The 24303-nt window shown below is 42.9% G+C and overlaps 1 protein-coding gene across 1 annotated transcript in view; it reads left to right on the forward strand.

Annotated features, from left to right (window-relative positions):
- The window catches only part of LOC143932978 (E3 ubiquitin-protein ligase CBL-like), an 80274-nt gene extending 57302 nt beyond the window's left edge, over positions 1–22972 (forward strand). The window contains exons 3-5 of the mRNA XM_077455903.1: positions 16623–16769; positions 21962–22126; positions 22951–22972. Coding sequence (XP_077312029.1) covers positions 16623–16769; positions 21962–22126; positions 22951–22972 — 334 coding nt within the window. The remainder of the gene's footprint in view (positions 1–16622; positions 16770–21961; positions 22127–22950) is intronic.
- Positions 22973–24303: the final 1331 nt, after the last annotated feature.

Raw genomic sequence — 24303 nt, forward strand, 5'->3', positions numbered from 1 at the left:
AGAATATCCTTCTATTTAGCACCATCCATCTTTTCCTCAACTCTGACCAGTTCTCCAGTCCTGACTGCTAAAAAACATCCCCACAGTATGATGCATGGTGTTCTTTGGGTGATGTGTTTGGTTTTGTGCCAGACATAGCGTTTTCTTTGATGGCCAAAAAGTAAAATTTTAGTCTCATCAGACCAGAGCACCTTCCTCCATATATTTTGGGAGTCTCCCACGTGCCTTTTCACAAACTCAAAACTCAAAACGTGCCATTTTGTTTTTTGCTGAAAGTAATGGATTTCTTCTGGCCACTCTGCCATAAAGCCCAACTCTATGGAGCGTACGGCTTAGGCCGCGTACACACGCGCGGACTGTTCGCCCAACTTTGTCCGCTGAACAGTGTTTGGGCGGACAGTCCGCTCGTGTGTGGGCTTTCAGCGGACAGTTTCAGCGGACAGTTTGACGGACAAGGTTTTTCGGAAATTCCGTAAAACTGTCCGCTGAAACCTTGTTTCAGCGAACAGTCCGCTCGTGTGTAGGCTTGTTCGTCAAACAAAGTTGCGCGCATGCTCAGAAAGGATTTTCACGCCGAAAGCTATAATGCAGTGTATAGGACGTCGTATTTTTCGTCCCGTCGTACGTGCCGTTCACGTCATCGCGCACGGTTTCAGCAAACTGTTCGTCCGTCGTGTGTGGCCATGTCCGTCCATGCTAAGTTTGAGCGGACTGTTTGCCGAAACTGTTGGACGGACAAAGTTGGGCGAACAGTCCGCGCGTGTGTACGCGGCCTTATTGTCATCCTATGTACAGATACTCCAGTCTCTGCTGTGGAACTCTACAGCTCCTCCAGGGTTACCTTAGGTCTCTGTGATACCTCTCTGATTAATGCCCTCCTTGCCCAGTCTGTGGGTTTTGGTGTGGCCATCTCTTGGTAGGTTTGCTGTTGTGCAATTCTCTTTCCATTATGATAGATTTTATGGTGCTCCTAGGGATCATCAAAGATTTGAATATTTTTTTTATAACCTAACCCTCACCTGTACTTCTCAACAACATTGTCGCTTACTTGTTTGGAGAGTTCCTTGGTCTTAATGGCAGTGTTTGGTTAGTGGTGCCTCTTGCTTAGGTGTTGCAGCCTCTGTGGCCCTTCAAAAAGGTATATGTGTGTGTAATATATATGTATGTATGTCTGTATGTGTGTGTGTATATATATATATATTATGTGTGTGTAATGACAGGTCATGTGACGCTTAGATTGCACACAAGTGGACATAATTTCATTAATTATGTGACTTCTGAAGGTAATTGCACCAGTCCTTTTTTGGGCTTCATAACAAAGGGGGTGAATACATACACACATGCCAATTATCAGTTTTTTATTTCTGAAAATAGTTTTATGTATATATTTTTCTAATTTTACTTCACCAACTTATGCCGGCCATACACGGTTCGAATTTCGAAAGAATTTTCTTTCGAAAATCGTATCTAAGAATTTTCGTATGAATTTCGCACCATTAGTGGGCTGCAGCAACAGCCGATTTTCGTGCGGAAATAAAATTTGAGGAATCGGACATGTTGGAAATTTTTAGAAAAACGAACGATTTTCTGATCAATGATGGGAGAATCGTGCGAGAAACGTAAGAAAATGTACGGAGATAAAAGAAAATGTACGGAGATAAAAGAAAATGTACGGAGAGAAAAGAAGATTCCCAGCCAAGAAAATTCTTTTCTGTAGCAACATGAGGTGAAATTGAAGGCTTGGTCGGCCGAATTTCGAAAATCAATGGTGGCATCATCGGATCACAAAAAAAACGAATTTTCTGATTTTGAAAAGAAAATTCGTTCGAAATTCGACCGTGTATGGCCTGCATTAGACTATTGTGTTCTGATCCATCACATGTAATTCAGATAAAAAAAACATTGAATTAAAGGCTGTAATGTAACAAAGTAGGTAAAAACCCAAGGGGGGTGAATACTTTTGCAAGGCACTGTATTACTCTGGTGTTAGCTGCTTATTATGAAACTTGAAAACTGAGGAAGTTATTACATTCTTGGAGGAACTGCTATGTTTATAGAAACAGGAATTTGTACGGTCACGTGATTGTTTTTATGGTGCCAACCTATTTGTGCAATTGCTTGCTGGAAGCTAAATTTTTCTAATTTAGTATTTGCTCTTTGAACTTCTGCTTTCTGGCTGCTTTCCTTAGGCCCCTTTCACACTAACGTCCCGTTCAGGCCCGCCTGTCAGTTTTTCAGGCGGACCTGAACGGGTGCTCCATAGAGCTCTATGGAGCGTCGGATGTCAGCGGTGACATGTCCGCTGACATCCGACCCGCTCCGATCCGAAAAAGTGTGACGGAGGAAAAAGCTATTTTTCCATCCGTCTGCGGATCGGATCGGATGACGACGGGCACTGCGGTCCGTCGTCATCCGATCTCCCATAGGGGAGAGCGGCGCTGTGACAGGTCCGTCCCTGCGCAGTGTGCAGAGACGGAGCTGTCATCTCCCTGCTCAGCGGGGATCGGCGGAGTGATCCCCGCTGAGCAAACGGACATCCACGGGGCGGATCAGAACTGATCCGCCCCGTGTGAAAGGACCCTTAGACCAGCCCTGCTCAACTTTTTTAACTTGGAGGAACCTTTTAAAAAAAAATTTAGATCTTGAGAGAACCCCGGCGTAATTGTTGCACTACTCCTGGTACATAGATATAATAAATATGATAAAATATAAAACACAATTGTGTACCACTGAAATATCTGAAAGAATGAATGGCAAAAACATTTCTTTGCATCAGTACTCAGTGCACATCTCTCACATTACACGCCTTTCACACAAAAAACATTTTTTTTGGTTGTTTTTTTTTACATTGGTTGTAAACCCTTACATTTACCCAGTAACGTGACTAGTCTTGGGTGATACACAGAGATGAAACAAATCCTAAGTTGTACTCATTTATCTGCTGCTAGCTCTTCCTTTTAATCGGTTTTAAAGACCATAATTTGTACAATGTTTTTGAGCTTCCAGAGGCAGGAGGCGGGAATTTGATTGGAGGGATGAGAGACACCCCTCTCTACACAATCTCATAGAGAAACATGCACAGCAGAGGCTGTCAGTTGCATGATAGATTTTGAATCTTTCCTCTCTCCTCTCCTGTTTCCCTCTATCCATTGGAGTCTTATAACAGTGAGCAACCAGACTACAGACAGAAATCATGCTCAGTGCTTTGGTTTAAGGCAAATGCACACTAATGAAGGGTATGTTTTTTTTTTTTCATGTCAGAGGCTTACAACCACTTCCCGCCCAAGGATGTCATCGACTTTGGGTGGGGATATTTGAATGATGCCTGCAGCTGCAGGCATCAATCAGATATCATCCTTTTCTGACGGGATTCCCTGCACTGTAAAAACAGCCGTCAACCTCAGGTGCTTCAGAGAGCCAGAGAATGAACCATAGAGCTGACCGAGGAACAGATGCTCCCCGGTCATCTCTCTATGACCTTCAGAGGCCAGGCACAACATTATGAGGTCACGTCCGGCCTCGGCAGATATAAACACTGCTGTATCTTTGCCTGGGAAGCTGAGATTGCATTTTTCTTTTTTGATCTCAGGCTTAACAGCCTAGAGGTGAGATCTTGGGACTTGTAGCCTCCAGATCTCACTGTAAAGAGGACCTGTCATGCCCTATTCCTATTACAAGGCATGTTAACATGCCTTGTAATAGGAATAAAAGTGATCCAAAAAAAAAATGTGCACCCCCCCATCCCTGCGCGCTCGCACAAGCGAACGCATATGTATGCTGCGTTCCCATATGTAAATGCCGTTTACACCACACCTGAGGTATCACCGTGAACGTTGGAGCGAGAGCAATAATTGTCGCCGAGACCTCCTCCAATTCTAAACATGTAACCTGTAAACATTTTTAAAGCGTCGCCTATTGAGATTTTTAAGTAGTGAAGTTTGGTGCCATTCCACGAGTGTGCTCAATTTTAAACTGTGACATGTTGTGTATCTATTTACTCTGTGTAACATCAACTTTCACATTATACACAAAAATCGGGCTAACTTTAGTGTTTTTTGTTTAATTCATGAAACCGTTAAAAAAAAAAAAATGTGTTTGAAAAATTGCTGCGCAAATACCGTGTGACATAAAAAGTTGCCACGACCACCATTTTATTTCCTCTGGTCTCTGCTAAAAACTGTATATAATGTTTGGGAGTTATGAGTAATTTGTTAGCAAAAAAATGTTTACAAGTAGGAGAGAAGCATCAGAATTGGCTAGGATTGGAAGTGGTTAACTCCTTTCCAGTCTAGTTTTTTTTCATGTTCAGAAAAGATAACAAGCTGACCTATTCAAACTCCCAGTTCTTTCTGGCTCGCCTATAATGCGGTATACACACGTCAGGACTTTCCGGCACACTAGGACCGAAGGGATTAGTCTGTCGGACAATCCGATCTTGTGTGGGCTAGTCTGATGGTTTTCAAAAAAAATAAATAAAATCAGATGGACCTAGAAATAGAACATGTTTCAAATCTATCCGACGGACTCAATTCCGATGGACTAAAATCGGGAAAACCGTTTGTCTGTGTGCTAGCCCGACAGACCAAACATGATGCAAGGGAAGCTATTGGCTACTGGCTATTGAACTTCCTTGTTTAGTCCCGCTTACTTAATCACGTTCAAAACGAACAGACTTTATTAATTCGTGTGTGGCCAAGTCCGTTTGTTCGGAAAGTCGTGTGTACGCGGCATATGGTTCAGAAATTAAAGCGGAGTGGAACTTCCATGGACCGGATTCCTCCCCCTTCTAGTCACACATTTGGCACCTTTCAGGAGGGAGTGGATACCTGTCAAATCCAGGTATCTGCTCCCATTTCCGGTGAAAGATTGTGTGCGGCGAATTATGCAATGTCTGGCCCTCCTTTTTCATACAAATACTATACTAATTACACAAAAATCGTTTTCCGGTATTGTACAAGAAACATTTTTGTGCTTGTTCCTTTGGATTTTTTCACATGAACTGCCGACACCTGCCGCCCAGGGGCAGCGTGTCACTTGCCGCCGACACCTGCCGCCCAGGGGCAGCGTGTCACTTGCGGCCGACACCTGCCGCCCAGGGGCAGCGTGTCACTTGCGGCCGACACCTGCCGCCCAGGGGCAGCGTGTCACTTGCGGCCGACACCTGCCGCCCAGGGGCAGCGTGTCACTTGCCGCCGACACCTGCCGCCCAGGGGCAGCGTGTCACTTGCCGCCGACACCTGCCGCCCAGGGGCAGCGTGTCACTTGCCGCCGACACCTGCCGCCCAGGGGCAGCGTGTCACTTGCCGCCGACACCTACCGCCCAGGGGCAGCGTGTCACTTGTCATAAGAGATGTCATAACTATACAACTCTGCTCGCCCGCGGCTGCAGCTCTATCAAGGGCAGCCTTCATGGCCCTGCCGTAGGGGCGGAACAGCAGTGATGCGAGGCTGGCAGTGAGAAATTAGTTCATCTCTCTGCTGCCGCCGCATTGCTGACAGATTTCCAGACACTGAAGTTTCTGACCGATATTGATTATTTGAAAAATGTGAACATCGGCCCCCAAAAATCTGCCGCTCTGATAATTGGTCAACCCCTACTGTGTACTAATGATCAGAATACCAGGCGATCGCTCCCAAAGAGGTATTTTTCACCTGCCTTTTCTCATCGCATGTACTAGTCATTAGGGTGATTTTTATAGAACCGTATTAAAGGTGAACTTACATTTAAGAAATTTGAATGAAGACATAACTGGATTACATGGGGATCTTGTGTGTCAGCCTACTCTCCCACTTTATTTACTATAGCCTTTGAGAGTTGCTTTTCATAATTAGCATTGCTCCCCCACCCACTTATTTCAGTGTTGTTCATAAGCTGAAAATGCTTCATGTCTTTTGGCCTACGCATGATTCTGTGCCTGAGGATTTTGTTTTGTACATTTTCTAGATTATAGGCTTAATTAACTAAGCAGTGATGCTTGTGTTTACTGTTAACAATCTTAATTTTCAGCCATGTTGTTTTAGTTTTTACTGCTGATAAAACTGTAACTCAAATAAAGATGAGTAAATTAAGCCTTTTATATTTGAGTTTACCACGTTGGCTGTATATTTACAGTGCCTTCCGAAAGTATTCGGCCCCCTTGAACTTTTCAATCTTTTGCCACATTTCAGGCTTCAAACATAAAGATATAACATTTTTTTTTTTTTTTTTTGTGAAGAATCACCAACAAGTGGGACACAATTGTGAAGTGGAACGAAATCTATTGGATTTTTGAAACTTTTTTAATAAAAAAATGAAAAGTGGGGCGTGCCAAATTATTTGGCCCCCTTGCGTTAATACTTTGTAGAGCCACCTTTTGCTGCGATTACAGCTGCAAGTCGCTTGGGGTATGTCTCTATCAGTTTTGCACATCGAGAGACTGAAATTTTTGCCCATTCTTCCTTGCAAAACAGCTCGAGCTCAGTGAGGTTGGATGGAGAGCGTTTGTGAACAGCAGTTTTCAGCTCTTTCCACAGATTCTCGATTGGATTCAGGTCTGGACTTTGACTTGGCCATTCTAACACCTGGATACGTTTATTTGTGAACCATTCCTTTGTAGATTTTGCTGTATGTTTGGGATCATTGTCTTGTTGGAAGATAAATCTCCGTCCCAGTTTCAGGTCTTTTGCAGACTCCAACAGGTTTTCATCCAGAATGGTCCTGTATTTGGCTGCATCCATCTTCCCCTCAATTTTAACCATCTTCCCTGTCCCTGCTGAAGAAAAGCAGGCCCAAACCATGATGCTGCCACCACCATGTTTGATAGTGGGGATGGTGTGTTGAGGGTGATGAGCTGTGTTGCTTTTACGCCAAACACATCGTTTTGCATTGTGGGCAGAAAGTTTGATTTTGGTTTCATCTGACCAGAGCACCTTCTTCCACATGTTTGGTGTGTCTCCCAGGTGGCTTGTGGCAAACTTTAGACGAGACTTTTTATGGAAATCTTTGAGAAATGGCTTTCTTCTTGCCACCCTTCCATAAAGGCCAGATTTGTGCAGTGTACGACTGATTGTTGTCCTATGGACAGACTCTCCCACCTCATCTGTAGTTCTCTGCAGTTCATCCAGAGTGATCATGGGCCTCTTGGCTGCATCTCTGATCATTCTTCTCCATGTCTGAGCTGAAAGTTTAGAGGGACGGCCAGGTCTTGGTAGATTTGCAGTGGTCTGATACTCCTTCCATTTCAAAATGATCGCTTGCACAGTGCTCCTTGGGAAGTTTTTAAAGCCTGGGAAATCTTTTTGTATCCAAATCCAGCTTTAAACTTCTCCACAACAGTATTACGGACCTGCCTGGTGTGTTCCTTGGTCTTCATGATGCTCTCTGCGCTTTCAACAGAACCCTGAGACTATCACAGAGCAGGTGCATTTATACAGAGACTTGATTACACACAGGTGTATTCTATTTATCACCATCAGTCATTTAGGACAACATTGGATCATTCAGAGATCCTCGCTGAACTTCTGGAGTGAGTTTGCTGCACTGAAAGTAAAGGGGCCGAATAATTTTACACGCACCACTTTTCAGTTTTTTATTTGCTAAAGTTTCAAAAATCCAATAGATTTCGTTCCACTTCACAATTGTGTCCCACTTGTTGGTGATTCTTCACAAAAAATTAAAATTTTATTTCTTTATGTTTGAAGCCTAAAATGTGGCAAAAGGTTGAAAAGTTCAAGGGGGCCGAATACTTTCGCAAGGCACTGTATATTGGTTTTGTGTTACATGTGTGAATATGTGCTTACTAATATTTTGATAGATATTTGTCTACATATTTTTAGAAATGTGTCATACAGATCATACTGGTGTTCCTTATTTATTCATTTTAATTCTTAATTTTACATTTTCTCACAGTAACAGAACGGAGTTGGATAGTAAGACAGTCAAGTGATTATTTGTGTGAGAAGGAAGTACTCAGAGGACTTCACACCTCCCAGCTTTCATAAACCACTTGTAGAAAAACTTCCTGATGAAATGTTTAACTCTTCGCTGTCTAAATAGGAAGATGTATTGCAGTGTTTTAGGTGCAAAGTAAAACTGATTTGTCTCCCAATACAAGTTGGGTATGGACGTTCTTTCCTAGAGCCCAGTCCTCCTTTTTGGGGTAACAATTAGTTCTAAAGAGCCTGGTGATCACAGGGACCTGTTGATTCTGGAGGCTCAGGAGTCATTTGTACTCCTAGCTTAGCAAAAGTATGGTTAGAGACTATGTGACTATGCAGGATGCTGTGATCACATGGAAGGGCTTAGCTTAGTGTCACGATTAGTTTAGGGCTTAAATTGACTTGGTGTTGGTGTCAAGGATTAGGCAATTCAGTCTAAAGGAAGCATCTAGTGGGAAAAATATGGAGATTGCCAAAGCTCACCTTCTTATGAAAATACTAGCTGTCTGGTGAACTTTGGCTTAAAGCAGAACTAAAGTATTTTTAATGTAAATACTTTGAAATTGCAAGTTAAAATTTTGCATTCATGCATGCACACTGGAAAATCTGTGTTACCTTTTGCATTATCCAGATTTCATAATATTAATATCCCACCTTGTCTAGTTGGTTCAACATTAACAGATAGTGTTGAAGAGACCGTACCATCTGAGGAAAGTAATATCCTTTCTCTAAAGGAAGTTCTCTGTAGAAAATGTTTATTCTTTGGCAGAAACTGGGTGTGTAATATAAAAGTCATATTCCCTCCCAATCCTCCCTATCTCCTGCTTTTCCATCAGCCCCTTGTTACTTGTGTTAACAAAATGCAGTATTATGCAAATGGAAAGGGAGAACACTAGGGATGCACAGATATATAAATTATGGGTCGAAAATAGGGTTATCAGCATTTTGCCGATAGAGAAAAATAAAAAGGTGCAGGTAATGGCATGCTGCATTCTATTGACTTCAATGCAAAAATGCCCCCTATTGACTTCAATGCAAAAATGCCCCCTATTGACTTCAATGCAAAAATGCCCCCTATTGACTTCAATGCAAAAATGCCCCCTATTGACTTCAATGTAAAAATGCCCCCTATTGACTTCAGTGCACAATTGCGTCCCGTTGGCTTCAGTGCACAATTGCGTCCCGTTGACTTTAGTGCACAATTGCGTCCCGTTGACTTTAGTGCACAATTGCGTCCCGTTGACTTTAGTGCACAATTGCGTCCCGTTGACTTTAGTGCACAATTGCGTCCCGTTGACTTTAGTGCACAATTGCGTCCCGTTGACTTTAGTGCACAATTGCGTCCCGTTGACTTTAGTGCACAATTGCGTCCCGTTGACTTTAGTGCACAATTGCGTCCCGTTGACTTTAGTGCACAATTGCGTCCCGTTGACTTCAGTGCAAAAACGGCAGCCACAATAATTACATTTTATTTATTTTGTATTATTTTAAACTGTCCATTTCGGTTTTTGGCAAAGTGCAACCTGAATTATTGGTTTCGGTCCAGAATTTTCATTTCGGTGCACTACTAGAGAACACAGAACAGGACTAGGAGGAGCCATGCTGTTGTATGCCTTGATGGTCTCTGCCCACACAACCAGATAAGAGGAGCAGCTTCATGGAGCCGGTCACGATACAGAAACCGGTGGGTAGGAAGTCTCCTGGAGCAAGAAGGCAGGCAAGTATTCTTGTCTGCTATAACCCCCTAGACCAATGATGGCGAACCTTGGCACCCCAGATGTTTTGGAACTACATTTCCCATGATGCTCATGCACTCTACAGTGTAGTGGAGCATCATGGGAAATGTAGTTTCAAAACATCAGGGGTGCCAAGGTTCGCCATCACTGCCCTAGACTGAACAAGGATTAGACCCTTCCGTTGTGGCAGCAGAGAACTGGTATGGCCAGGCCTACATTTAATCTGGATGCCAAATTTCAGTCACTTGCACTCCTAATTACAACACACCTATGCATGCCTCAAATGGCACCCAGCATGCCTGCAAGAATCGGGTGCTACTGTACCTGTGGCCTTCGCGCTTGCTAAGATGGCAGTGCTTTGTTCTTAGGTGTTTACTATGACTTGCCACCCCCCGCCCCCCCATTTGCTATTTGCAGGCAGGACTTCAAACCCCAGAATCTCCTGATTATCTCTCTGCTGAGGGCACCATAATAAGCAGCTATCATTGCAATTCCCAAGTTACTGTGGCCTACAAAGGATTGGACACTGAAGCATTCTCCTTCTTTCTCCATTGCTAGAAAAGTTGTGAGTACCTGTCTGGGGACAGTTTCACAGGCATGGCAGATAATAAACACAGGGAAAATGGATCAGATGGACTTGCTAGCTCAGGCTCAACTCTTTTCTCTATTGAGGGTGGAAGTTCATTATTTCAGGGATTTAGTACCCCTTTGCCTGATGGTTGTCCCACTCAGTCTCCCTGCCACCTTCTGGCTTAAATGCTGGTCAGCTGAGCCCCCATGCAAGTTGCACCTTGAGCGGTTTTACCTTTTGAGGGTAAATGCCTGTTTTGCCCCTCTTTGGATAAGTACATCAGGGAGATTACAGGGGATAAGATTATAATCCACCTAGGGGGAAAGGGCTTGTACCTCTACCACTAAATATTCTAGCTCTTCGATAAGAAAGGGCTCCTTTCATTCCTCTGTCTTCCGATCGCAAAGAATGTACTTTCGTAAAGAAACATTGCCTGCCAAGGCCTCTTCACAGTAAGGGGGTTCGCCCATTTTACAAAGTAGGAGGTATTTGTTGGCCTTCTGGATGCCAAAAATCTGACATCTAGTCCAGAGTGTAATTTTTAAGGGCAAAAAACTGGAGTTTTGCACTCCTCCCTGCTTCATGTTTTCAAACTTGTCTTTCCCAATCACGGCGGGCAAATCTGCTTGCTGCTGTCCAACAGCTCTTGTCTGAAGGGGTCATTACTCCTGTACCCACATTCAAGATTTACTTAAAAATGTTTACAGCTCCCAAACCGAATTGGGGACTCCAGCTTACTCCTGGATCTGAAGACTTAATTTGTTCCAACAGGTTCAAATGTTTGCAAGTAAAAGAACAGGTCGCCTTCTGGTGTATATTCTGGCCTTAATAAATATCTGCTTACCTGCATTTTGCCATCTGTCAGCCTCATCAATGCTATCTGCGTTTTGCAGTGGACGATCAACATTACCAATTTGTCACCCTTCCCTTTGGCCCCCTGGGTCTTCACCAAGGTGCTTTTTCTTGGTTTTGGCTCTGCTCCAGGCTCAGGAGATTCATGTTGTAGGGTACTTAGATAATCGCCTGTCAAAGGACCAGTCCTCCCGGTCCCTAGTGCCGAATAGACAGTACAGACTTTGCAGTGCTTAGGTTGGATTCACAATCTGGTAAAGTCATCACACAGATTGCTCTACCCTGTCCAGGATTTTCCTTTCCCTTTCTTCTCAAACCTGGGCTGTTGGGGCCCAAAAGGAAGCCCTTAAAGAATGTTGAGGGTCTTGCTCATGGTTCCCTCCTTCTAGGCTGTACCATACCCCCAGTTTCACTAAAGACTGTTGCAACTGAGCATTCTGCCAGCTTTGGACAAACAGAATATGGTCTTGAACTTTCCTATGTGTGTCTGACTTCAAAAACCTAATTCTCACTAGCCTGGGGGATTTTCTACCCATTGTTGGATTTAGGGAAACCCTTTCCTCCACAGGCTTGCAATGTTCCCACGACAGAAGCCAACCAGAGAGGCTAGAGTCACTTTCCTCTCAAAGTTGGTCTCTGCAATTTACGTTCATCAGGATACTGTCCTTCCTTCCTTATGTCACTCTTCAAAATATCCCAAATTTCTACCCTGCCTAGACATGTGCACTGTGATTGTTTACCTCTCGGCTACTGAATCTTTTAGAAAATTCGGTATCCTCTTTGTGCTATCTGAAGGTTCCTGTATGGGTCTCCCTACCATTGCTAGTGGATCAGCCAAATTTTATAGAGCCTAAAGTCTGAAGGATAGTTTCTGTATTCCCCGTGAAAGTATAATTTTTATTTTATTATTTTGATGGTGGGGAGGGATTAGAACTTGTCAGGTTCAACCTTTCAGGCTTTTATTGCGGTCTGTATCCCCATTTAAACACTTTGTCCTGTGTACTGTTCTCATCGAAAGTAAAAGAAAATCACAAATTTTGAGTTTGTGGGAATAATGGGAATATCTTCCAATAGGAACATTAGTTCTGGTGACTTGGTGACCTAGGAAGGGATTTTTTTAGGGTTGCAACTAACGATTATTTTCATAATCGATTAGTTGGCCGATTTTATTGTTTAGATTAATCGATTAATCAGTTAATAACCTTTAAAAAAAAAATAAAAAAAAATAAAAGTGGGTCAAATTGACGTTCATTTTCAACCACAGTGACGGGAAAATTAGTAAATAATAGAAAACTGCTTGGTCAAAGGAATTTTCAGACAGTGTATGTGGTTTTCATTCAGAAATTGTTTTTAACATTCTGTTTTTAAAATTAAGTGAAAATTTCAAACAAAATTCTTTCGTTCAGCGAATGTACAAAAGATTTTTCGTCTGATTATTCTCATCTGAAAATTGATCCATGTGGCCAGCATAAGGCTCGGTACACACCTGTGCAGTTTGCTTTTGATCTGTTTCTGCAGTGCTTTTTGCTGTGCGTTTTTGATTTCTGCGCACGTGATTTTATGACAATTTGCATTTTTTGAATTTTTTGGGGCAGATTAAAAAACACAAATTGCTTCAAAAACACATTACATGCTTTTCTGCAGCTTCTCCATTTGAAGTATATTGAACCAAAGAAGCACCGTTTTGCGTTTAAAAGTTCCTGACCCTTTACAAATACGCAGCGGATGAAAAAAAGCACAAATATGAACGTGTCCCGTAGGAAACCATGTAAATGAACTGTAGTGCAGTTCTGCAAAAAGCACCAATAAACACATAGGTGTGAACCAGGTCTAAGACATTTAGTAACATAATGGGGTTAAAAAAGACTAAAATTAGCCATTTGTGGTAAAAAAAAAAAGCAGATAATCACTACTTTAAGGGGTTCATTTTTTTTTACTGTAGAACTGTGAAAGTAATATTTACAGTAGCGATTATTTGCTCTTTGTACTATAAAGGGCTCATTTTTTTTTAACCCCATTGTTACTGCCCGATTAATCGATTATGAAAATAGTAATCGATTAATTTCATAATCGATTAGTTGTCGATTAATTGATTAGTTGTTTCAGCCCTAGATTTTTTCCTCATTTCCTTTTTCTGGCTATGGGACAGGAAGTGAAAGGGAAATCTCACCAATGGGACACAGACGACCGAAATAACCCTAACATGGGTTATACCCTCCCTTAATACAAGTACATTTCTAGGACTTTTCATTTTTGTTTAGTTTGAGCACTATACGTTGAGACAATATACACTACAAAAATTTTAATAAATGTCATTATAATCAATACAAAGGCGTACATGCGGAGAATGTAATATGAGACGATTTTGAATTTCCCGCATTCCAATTAGTTGGTTTGCCATATTTATATGGTATAATCATGATTATTTTTGGATTCTTACATATGTATAAATTCCCAAATAGATATTTTTAAATGTCTATGCCATTAGTGCCCACTTAGCATGACAGGGGTTAAATTTAAATATAAATATACATATAACGCATGGATTTAGACACATACCTCTTTCAAAAATATTCTTGTTTAAAGATCAAAAGTTAAATATAGACATATGTAGGGAGTGATGTTTGTTTACTTATTGATCATCATGCATTGCGCATATTTTGGATGTTCCAGGGTGGATGCAAATCACGAGTGCATGTTATACACTGATAGTGTACCTCGGAGGGGGGCAAATGCCGCCTGAATTCACTGAGCCGTCATCTCCTTTTTGGCTCTAACTTGGCTCTCAACACACACACACACACACACACACACACACACACACACACACACACACACACACACACACACACACACACCCCAACGGAAATTGGACCAGTGTATATATATAATATGCACAATGGTATTTGGTTTTTTATCTTTTTACTTTTTCATTTGTGTATTTATTCTTTCGTTATGCATTTTTTTTTTTCATTTTTTTTTTTCACTTCATCTTTTGTTCACTGATTATTTTGTTTTAAGTTTGAATCATTACATATTCTGTTTGTTCAGGTTATTTTGGCATTGTGTTGTGTTTAAAGGGGTTGTAAAGGTAAATGTTTTTTCACCTTAATGCATTTTATGCATTAAGGTGAAAAAACATCTGACAGTGCATGCGCCCCCAGCCCCCCCGTTTTACTTACCTGACCCCTCGAAAGTTCCGCACTCGCCCTCGTCGTCCTTTCCACCGTTCAGCCTGGCCGCTGATTGGCTGGAGTGGATGGATGGAAAGCAACGCAGCCATTGGCTCGCACTGCTGTCAATCACATCCACTGACGTGGAGCGCCGGGGGGCGGGGCCGTGTGATACAGCGAGCGGCTATAGCCGCCGGCTGTATCACAGGAGCGCGCCCGCAAGTGCTTCTCACCATGCGAGGGAGCTCGCCTGAACGTGAGAAGTACCTGCGGGAGGAAGCCGAGACAGCCACCGAGGGACCCCAGAAGAGCAGGTTCTGGGCCACTCTGCACAGTGGAGGTAAGTATAACATGTTTGTTATTTAAAAAAAAAAAAATTCATTTTATAATCCATTTAAGTTCATTGATTAAGATATCCCATGCACCTGCATGACTCCAGGTGTTTCGTGTATGTCCAGGAATTTGGACTGACATATCCATGTGGGTGGTCTATCAGAAGGATTTCCTGTTTGACCTTTTTCTCATCCCCGTATATATGGATGGCCATTCCATCTTCCAACAGCTATGACTAATCGCCCCATAGTGGTGGGAAACATGTCAGCTTTTCATTGATCCTGTGCCTATGATGTCTTTGTACCAGTCAGAAGAATTTTAAAACAGTCTTCAATACAGGTGTCAACAGAGTGCGACTGTCCAGTCTCTTCAATTCATTCATGCAGATCCAGCACCTGTTAGCATTAGCAGGTGGGATGTATTATGAGATGTCTGCCTAAAGCGGTGTTCTTTTGTTCTATCCTCCCTTACTTTATCCAAAATGCACACTCTGCCAGATCTGTTAGTGCTTAATGAGCTTCTCTGTATCAGTCATCTGTTTTTTCAATTTTCAAGGGTGTCACTTGGGCTTCTGTTCACGTGTTCAAGTTCTGGTAGGTGAATGTTCAGACTTCTCCCGATGCCATAGGGTGCTACAAGCTGCTCTGAGTCCTTCAATTTCTTCTTCAACTGTTTTTGCTACGTGGGCCTGTTAGCGGCGTTTGCGTTGTTGCTCAACCCTCAGTTGAGCTGCTTTAGGACATCCCAGTCATAATGATAAAAGCCTGTGTCCTGTAATGTATGAATAGGGAACAGATCCCTCCAATTTGTTCTTATGACCTTCCTATGGCTTGCTAAAAAAACTGAGGCAATCTGGGATTTGAGGGGGTTCTCCCATGGGCAGGAGCTGAAGCTATTTTCTATTAAGAGCAGTTTACTAGTAATACACTTCATGTCTGTGACTATTCACTTCTCCGCTGTATCTATGGAAAAGCAATGTAGTTACCTTTGAACTATCGCTAGAGTCTCAGCGTTTAAATATGCCCTAAAGTGGTTGCAATGGCAACAGTGTTTTTTCAACCTGAATGCTTTCTCCGCATTAGGATAAATAAAAACCCTTTTCTGTTCAGCCCTCCTAAATACTTGCCTGAGCCCATTCTCAAACTAGCGATGTGCCCTAGAGCATTGGCGCCGCTATTTCTAGCAGCTGGGAGCCTTTTGCTCCCGCTGCTATCAGTCACTCATGGAAAAGAAGAAAGGTTACAGCGCTCTCTTCAGGGACAACTCAATCCATACAGCAGGTCCACTCACAGGTGCCGAGGCTCAATGTGTCCCAACACACTCAAATGCAACAGTAGTAAGAAGAGCCGGCAACACTGTAATCCTTGAAGTGTCGTTTATTGGTACATCAGAGTGACAGTAAAACAATAAACTGACGCGCTTCGGCAATAGCCTTAGTCGTAGCTTGTAGCTTTATTTATCAGCTTTGTTTTACTGTCACACTGATGTACCAATAAACGACACTTCAAGGATTACAGTGTTGCCGGCTCTTCTTACTACTGTTGCTATCAGTCACTACCTGAGAGCAGGGGGCTTTGCCAAACCATGCTCCTGGCTTGGGATCAAGCCTGCACAAGTCCCCCCCCCCCCCCCCCCCCCCCAAGCAAGCTGATTGCAGTGGGGGCACTCGGTGGGAGGAGCCAGGGGAATCAGCTGGGAGATTCCAGAGGAGGAGGATTGGGGCTGCTCTGTGCAAAACCATTGCACAGAGCTGGTAAGTAGAACATGTTTATTTAAAAAAAAATACAACCACTTTAACTGCACCAAGAAATCTGTTGTCAAGAAATACTTGAGCTAAAGGTTAGAAGTCCTTGTAAGGACCTTGTTGGTTTTTAGGACAGCTGTACTGACACAAGTGGTGGGCACCTTCTTTCAGTATGCGATAATGCATATTTAAACAAATGCGTGAGGGAAACAAGTTCTGTGGTCATTTTTTTTAATACATTTGTTATTTGTTTATTAGATGGTGAATAATCACACTGAAAACTTTTTTTCTTTTAGGCGCAACCTTACCAAATTATCCCTCATCTTCAGTCACATGCTAGCGGAGCTGAAAGGAATTTTTCCTAATGGTTTGTTCCAGGGGGATACTTTCAGGATCACAAAGGCTGATGCTGCTGAATTCTGGAGAAAAGCTTTTGGAGAAAAGTATGGAATTTTACACTACAGGATTTGTAAAATGTTTAAATATTTATGAAAGGTCAGAAGTGTATGTCTTATTGATGACAATAGAAGCTTCAGTTATTAAAATGAGTCAAGCGTTTTACAGATTTAACCACTTTCAGACCGGACCATTTTGCTGGTCAATAACCAGAGGTCTTTTTACAATTTGGCACTGCGTTGCTTTAACTGGTAATTGCGCGGTCATGCAATGTTGTACCCAAACAAAATTTGCGTCCTTTTCTTCCCACAAATAGAGCTTTCTTTTAAAGGTATTTGACTGACTCTGCGATTTTTATTTTTTGCGATATAAACGTAAAAAGACCGTAAATTTTGAAAAAAAATATTTTCTACTTTTTGTTATTAGAAAAATCCAATAAACTCAATTTTAGTCATACATTTAGGCCAAAATGTATTCAGCCACATGTCTTTGGTAAAAAAAAAAGTCAATAACTGTATATTTATTGGTTTGCGCAAAAGTTGTCACATCTACAAACTAAGGAACGTTTTCTGGAATTTACGCAGCTTTTAGTTTATGACTGCCTATCTCATTTCTTGAGGTGCTAAAATGGCAGGGCAGTACAAAACCCCCCCAAATGACCCCATTTTGGAAAGTAGACACCCTAAGGAAATTGATAAGAGGCATGTTGAGCCCATTGAATATTTTATTTTTTTGCCTCAAGCGATTGAATAATGACAAAAAAAATTTTTATTTTTTTTTACACAAAGTTGTCACTAAATGATATATTGCTCACACATGCCATGGTTATATGTGGAATTGTACCCCAAAATACATTCTGCTGCTTCTCCTGAGTACGGGGATACCACATATGTGGGACTTTTTGGGAGCCTAGCCGCGTACGGGGCCCCAAAAACCAAGCACCGCCTTCAGGATTTCTAAGGGCGTACATTTGTAATTTCACTCCTCACTACCTATCACAGTTTTGAAGGCCATAAAATGCCAAGATGGCACAAAACACCCACAAATGACCCCATTTTAGAAAGTAGACACCCCAAGCTATTTGCTGAGAGGCATGTTGAGTCCATGGAATATTTTATATTTTGCCACAAGTTGCGGGAAAATTACAAACTTTTATATATATATATATATATTTTTTTTTTTTTCACAAAGTTGTCACTAAATGATATATTGCTCACACATGCTATGGGCATATGTGAAATGACACCCCAAAATAAATTCTGCTGCTTCTCCTGAGTACGGGGATACCACATGTGTGAGATTTTTTGGGAGCCTAGCTGCGTACGGGGCCCCGAAAGCCAAGAACCGCCTTCAGGCTTTCTAAGGGCGTAAATTTTTGAGTTCACTCCTCACTACCTGTTACAGTTTTGAAGGCCATAAAATGCCAAGATGGCACAAAACCCCCACAAATGACCCCATTTTAGAAAGTAGACACCCCTAAATTTAGGGGTACACTAGTGAGACTCACAGGTAAAAAAGCACCTAGGCTGTCAGCGACTGTATCAAAACGCTACAAAAAAAACTGTTAGCGATCGCAGGGATCAAGCCTGACTCTGCGAACGCTGCAGTTATGTGTGTTGTGTTTTGTAAGTGACAGTGATCAATCGATCGATACTGCACTTGGGTGGGCTGGTCTGGGCTTGACGGAGGGGCTAAACGCAGGTGCTAGTAGGTATCTGGGCTGATCCCGCTAACAATGCGTTTTGGGAAACCTAAACTGCTGGCGACGCTAATATAGATCTGATCAGATACTATATTACTAAGGGAGGTGTATGCCTTGCGCGTGGGTGTTAGCGGTACTGGCACTAACCTGACGCTGCCTGGGGCGACGCAGACCTTATCTGACCCTCAAACTTATATCACCCGCCGGGTGATCAGGGGGTTAAACCTTTATTAGGTAATAATGGCGAGTGCCCTGAAACTATAAAAAAATAACTAACCAACCAGCGTCACCTGTAACAGTTATATGGTGATCACTGGTGAAAGGGTTAACTAGGGGGCAATCAGGGGGCTTTATGCGGTAGTATATGGGGGTCCCTGGCGCTATAAAAAGCTGTGGCAAACCTAAATACCTACCTGCCTAACTAGCGTCACCTGTGACACTAATACAGCGATCAGAAAAACTGGAGCGATGCGGGAACGCCACGAATCCGCGGCGGGTTCCCGCATCACACTGCCCTATGCGAACTGCTGGGAGTGTCAGTGAAATGTTAATGACACCCCCAGATCAGTTCACATATTGCAGTGCGATCTGAAAACTCGGACAGGAATCGGATCGCATGGTGTGAACACCCATGCGATCCGATTCTGCTGCGGACCAAAAAAAGGGTCCCGTGCGAGTTTGCGGCAGGTGCGACGCAAATTCAGCCATACTATCTGTATGGCTGAACTCGAATCGCACAGAGTTCGGATGTGATTTGCACTGCAGTGTGGTGCGAATCACATCCGTTCTCATAAACCGCTGCAATGTGAACCCAGCCTTAGTGACACTGGCGACGGGGGGGTGATCACGGGGTTAAACCTTTATTGGGGGGGTTAGGGGGTACCTTAGAACTAAAGGGGGCTAACCCTAACTGCCCTAACAGTTATTACAGTCACAAATGACACCAATGCAAAAAAAAAAAAATGCAATTGGTGTCACTGTGACTGGGGGTGCAGGGGTGATTGGGGGGGTGATCGGGGGGTGAAGGGGGGGGTGAGAGTATGCCTGGCATGTTCTACTGTACGTGTGGTGTGTTGGTGCAACTCACCGATCCTCTCTCCTTGGTGTCGGAACGAAAAATACCGACACGGAGGAGAGATTACATCACTTCCTCTGCCTGTGTTTACATTACAGGAGAGGAAGTGATGTCACGCTTCACTTCCATTCGTCAGGAGCGATTGCGAGGGGGTGGCCATGAACGAATGGCCGCCCCCTCATCCCGGATCGCTGCTGAACGGATACCGACCGCCGCTGGCACCGGGGGCGGGCCCGATCGGGCCCCCCACCCGCGGGAAGGCAGGGACGTACATGTACGCCCATATGCCTGCCCGTGCCATTCTGTCGACGTACATCGTCGTGCGGCGGTCGTCAAGTGGTTAAATTATAGTGTCATAGTAGAGTAGTTCTGTTACAATCTGGAACTGAGAGCCTTAAAGTGTTACCAAACCCATGATAGTAAAATCAGTGTGTATATGCAATAAGGCATGCTTGTTCTACCCACTGTGGAATCTAAGGAGTGAATCCTCTGCTTTGTATATTAAAGAGGAAGTAAACCCTGATGAGTTTACTTCCTCTTTTTTTCCCTGCAAAGGCAAAGCATAATGGACTACTATGCATCGCATAGTAGCCCATTATGTGTCACTTACCTGACACAGGAGCCAGCGAAGTCACGCTGTCCCCTGTAGTCCGCCGCATCCATCTTGCTGGTGGCGTCTCGCTGCTCCGCCGCTGTCATTCGGCGATGACGTCACTCCCGCGCATGCGCACGGGAGTCGACAAATGCGGCAGCTCCATTCTTGGAACTGCCGCGTTCAGTGCGCCTGCGCGCCGCTGTCTACGGCGCATGCGCCGTAGACAGCGGTGCCCGTTTTCGTTCAAATATTGCTTGGACCTACAGGTAAGCCTTAATCTAGGCTTACCTGTAGGTCAAAGTGGTTTGTAAGGGTTTACAACCACTTTAAGGCTGTGTGATCTGTATTCTCATATCCTCTTCTTTAACTGACTCTAACCCATCTCTTGAAAGAAGAGATCATTAGGAGTCAGGCTGCACATGCTTAGTTGGGTGTGTATTGCTAGAGAGTGTTTTTTTTTTTTTTTCTTTGGGAGGATGCATGTGATCAGCACAGGGCCAATCAGCACTGTCCAGAGAGAGGGTCAGGGAAGAATGAAAATTCCTCCTACAAGCATAAAGGGTTTGTAGAGGTAAATTTGAAAAAAAGAAAAACAAACTTTTCTATACTTGCCTACAGAGCTACCAGAAACCTCCTTTTTTTGGGTCCACTGCCGGCGCTCCTGGCCTCTTCTCTCTGTCCAGTGCTCCCATGGGAAGTAGCTTCCCATGGGGCACTTGTACGTGCTTGCACCCGAGTCCCTCTGTTGCAGCCATTGACGCAGACAGAGGGACTTGGCCCTGCCCCCGTCACTGGCTTTGATTGACATCACTGAGACCCAATGTCTCCCAGTGCCCCAGCAAAGCCAGTGAGACCCAGAAATAAGGGGAGAAACAATCTGCTGACATGCATGGCGCTGGATCAAAAGGGGTCTCAGGTAAGTAATGGGGTACCGGGGGGGGGGGCCATTCTGACACCTAAACATTTTTAGCTTAATGCAAGGAACGCATTAAGGTAAAACAGTTTAGACTTTACAACCTCTTTAAGCATTTAAGCAAACACTGATACAAGTCACATTTACTGCTATATACTGCTGATGAAAAAAAAAAGTATTTAGCAGTTTATATTTACTAAAACTATTGCATTTCCTTGTACTGTGAGGGACCAGATATAGTGAATGCAGGATCCTGGGTTTAGTAACTATTTAAGACTGACTCCCCTACATGGTGAACCGTTCAGGTTAGAGTCAAATAACACCACAGCCTGCACAAATCACCAAAGGGGGTACCAAAAGTCAGGGTGCTCTGGTTCTCTCCAGAGTAAAGACGCACATTCCAGTGCTCTCTGTCTACATACTTGAAGTGGAAGATTGCCAAACAGACATTCTGAGTGTCAACAGCTGGACTCATGAAAGTGGTCCCTCTTTCCGGAGATCTTTCTGATCCTCTGTTAGAAATGGGTAGCGCCAAATGTGGACACAATGACCTCCAGATTAAAAAAAAAAAAACTTGATAGGTTTGTGGCTAGGTACAGGGTTCCCATTGTTCTTGCAATGGATGCCTTTGTTATTCCTTGGTCCACATTCAGACTGATGTATGCATTCTAACTTGACTAGAGCGGAACTTCCCCTTTTGGGTGAAGTTCCACTTTACCATTTCTTGGTGGTAATGGCTACAATACAGGAGAAGGCAAGGGAATAATAATGATGATGATAATTTCTATTTTTTTATTTGTTTTTAACATTTTAGTTGTTTGTATGAAGAATATGTTGAGCTATTGAACCTGGTTAGGCAGTGATCTTTGCAGACAATGTATTTGCTTTGGCTTTTGGTTGTATTTGCATTAGTAAGGAAACATTTTTATGTATTAAAAAATTTTTTTTTCCAAGAACTATTGTCCCTTGGAAGATTTTCCGACATGCCCTTCATGAAGTTCATGCAATCTCCTCTGGCCTGGAAGCCATGGCCCTGAAATCCACCATTGATCTTACCTGCAATGATTACATCTCTGTTTTTGAGTTTGATATCTTCACTCGGCTTTTTCAGGTAAACTGGTATAACCTTATTTCTACATTTTACTTTGCTTTCCAAAAACAAAAAGTTAATATATTGCAACTTACCTTAAAATCTGGTGGCTGCGTACGTTTTAAAAAAAAAAATGTCAGCAGAAAAATAACTTGATCTTGCCAGAAATCTAGTATCCTTTACTTTATTGTAACAGTCAGTGGGATGTGTCCCTTGTGCTGATTCCTTTGATGTAGTAATCCTCCATCTTGCCCCCAGAATTTTTCAGTGTGGTGGAGGTTAATACAACTCTCATAAATGAGCGCCTGACTATAACAACGGCGGGAGGGGGGACATCCCCTCCCGCTCCTCCCAGTCGAGCGGCTTTTAGCTGCATCAGTTATCTCCAAAGAGCCGACTGCCCGCTCTAGAAAACGGTACCGGGGTGACCCTGGTATAACCCCTGAAAGTCGAGGCTGCATATGTGCATATGGTCGGTGCTAAGGGAATAAGCAGTCGCGGCAACAGGTCTTTTGTGTTTTGGGGGGGGGGGTGGGTAAAGGTTTTACAGTGCTGACAATTGTAAGCTACCCTGTGTTAAGTGGGTTGTCTTGATTCTCAAACTGCTGCTATGGTCTGGATAGCTTGGTACATTAAGGGAAGTTGAAAATAAACTTACTGGCTGAATCATCAGGTGAAAAAGAAAAGAAGCATACAAAAAGGAAATTAAATGGAGCCACCAAATCTAAGAATTGTTAAGCTGCAATATATAAAATGTTTTGTTTTTGTATTGTCAGAGCAAGACAATTGACAATTGTCTAGCACTAGACCTCCTCTGAAACTTTAACCTGGTAACCGCTAATTTTTTTGACAGCTTCGTCTATGGAGATTTTTAGGTACTGTAGTTTGTCGCCATTGCACGGGTGTGCAATTTCAAAGCATGACATGTTGGGTATCTATTTACTCAGCATAACATCATCTTGCACATTATACAAAATAAATTGGTTAACTTTACTGTTTAGTTTTGTGTTAATTCATCAAAGTGTCTTTAGTCCCCCAAAAATTGCATTTGAAAGACCGCTGTGCAAATACCGTGTGACATATGATCGCCGTTTTAGTTTCTAGTGTCTCTGCTAAAAAAAAATATATAATGTTTGGGGATCCAAGTAATTTTTTAAGCAACAAATACATATTTTAACTTCCAAGCAACAAATGTCAGAAATAGGCTTAGGAATGAAAGGGTTATAAAGTGTGAGCTTCAGATTGTTTGTCAAGTTCATCTAAATCCGCTGGTCTAAAGCCCCATACACACTATCGGATTTTCTGCCTGATTGCATACAAATTGAAACTCCTAAGGTTTGGCCTCATATTATATGTTTTTGGTAAATCTGAAGGAAAAAATCAGCAGAAAATCCGATAGTGTGTATGGGGCTTAACACTACCCTCCCCCAGACTGACTGCTGTTCTGGGGTGCCCGCTTTACTCTTTCATCCAGAATGCAGACACCCTAGGACAGGAAGGTGTTACTTCTTGTATTACTGGTCACATCACCAGCTGAGATTAAGGAAAAGGGCCTAAAAATAAAAAAAGCCACCACATCTAAAGATGAACATAGTCAGGCTCTCTTGTCAGTCATGTCCATCATTCTGATTTGTTTTTAATTTTGGCTACATATAGGCTTTAAGCAGTTATCAGTCTTCCTAGCTATCTTCTGTGACCTACAAAACACCACTGCCTATGTAATGGAGAGAAGGAGTAGGGTTGGGGTTTGTAGTATAAATCAGGTGACAACATTACTCCTCAGTAGTTACAGTACAGTGAGGGAGCATTGTCACACTTTGACATGAACTGTGTTATTGGCACGCTTTGCAGGTGAAAAATACATTATTGCAGTCACTTAAGGACTGGGTTAAATAGTCTGGTTGAAAAAAATATACATTTCTTTATCGTACATCCTAGAACACAGAGCCTCAAGTATTTACTTGGAGGGTTATAGATTTTATGGTGAGAATCCTATTTTTCTGCTCAGTGATTGCAGTCTTCTAGCCTGCATCTCCCCAAGGTAATATGTAAAACCTGGTCTGTTAGTGGGCTCTGAGGACAGGGTTGATGACCACTGCTCTAGAGGGAGTAAAAATATATATACCGGTTTTAAAGTGCTAACAGTGTGTGCCTCAGCAGCTGAGAGGCTAAAGGTTACATGTTATGTTAACCAAGCGTAAAACTG

This window comes from Lithobates pipiens, unplaced genomic scaffold (assembly GCF_037356315.1).
Source record: "Lithobates pipiens isolate NorthernLeopardFrog02 unplaced genomic scaffold, aLitPip1_a1.2 Scaffold_27, whole genome shotgun sequence".
Lineage (NCBI taxonomy): Eukaryota > Metazoa > Chordata > Amphibia > Anura > Ranidae > Lithobates > Lithobates pipiens.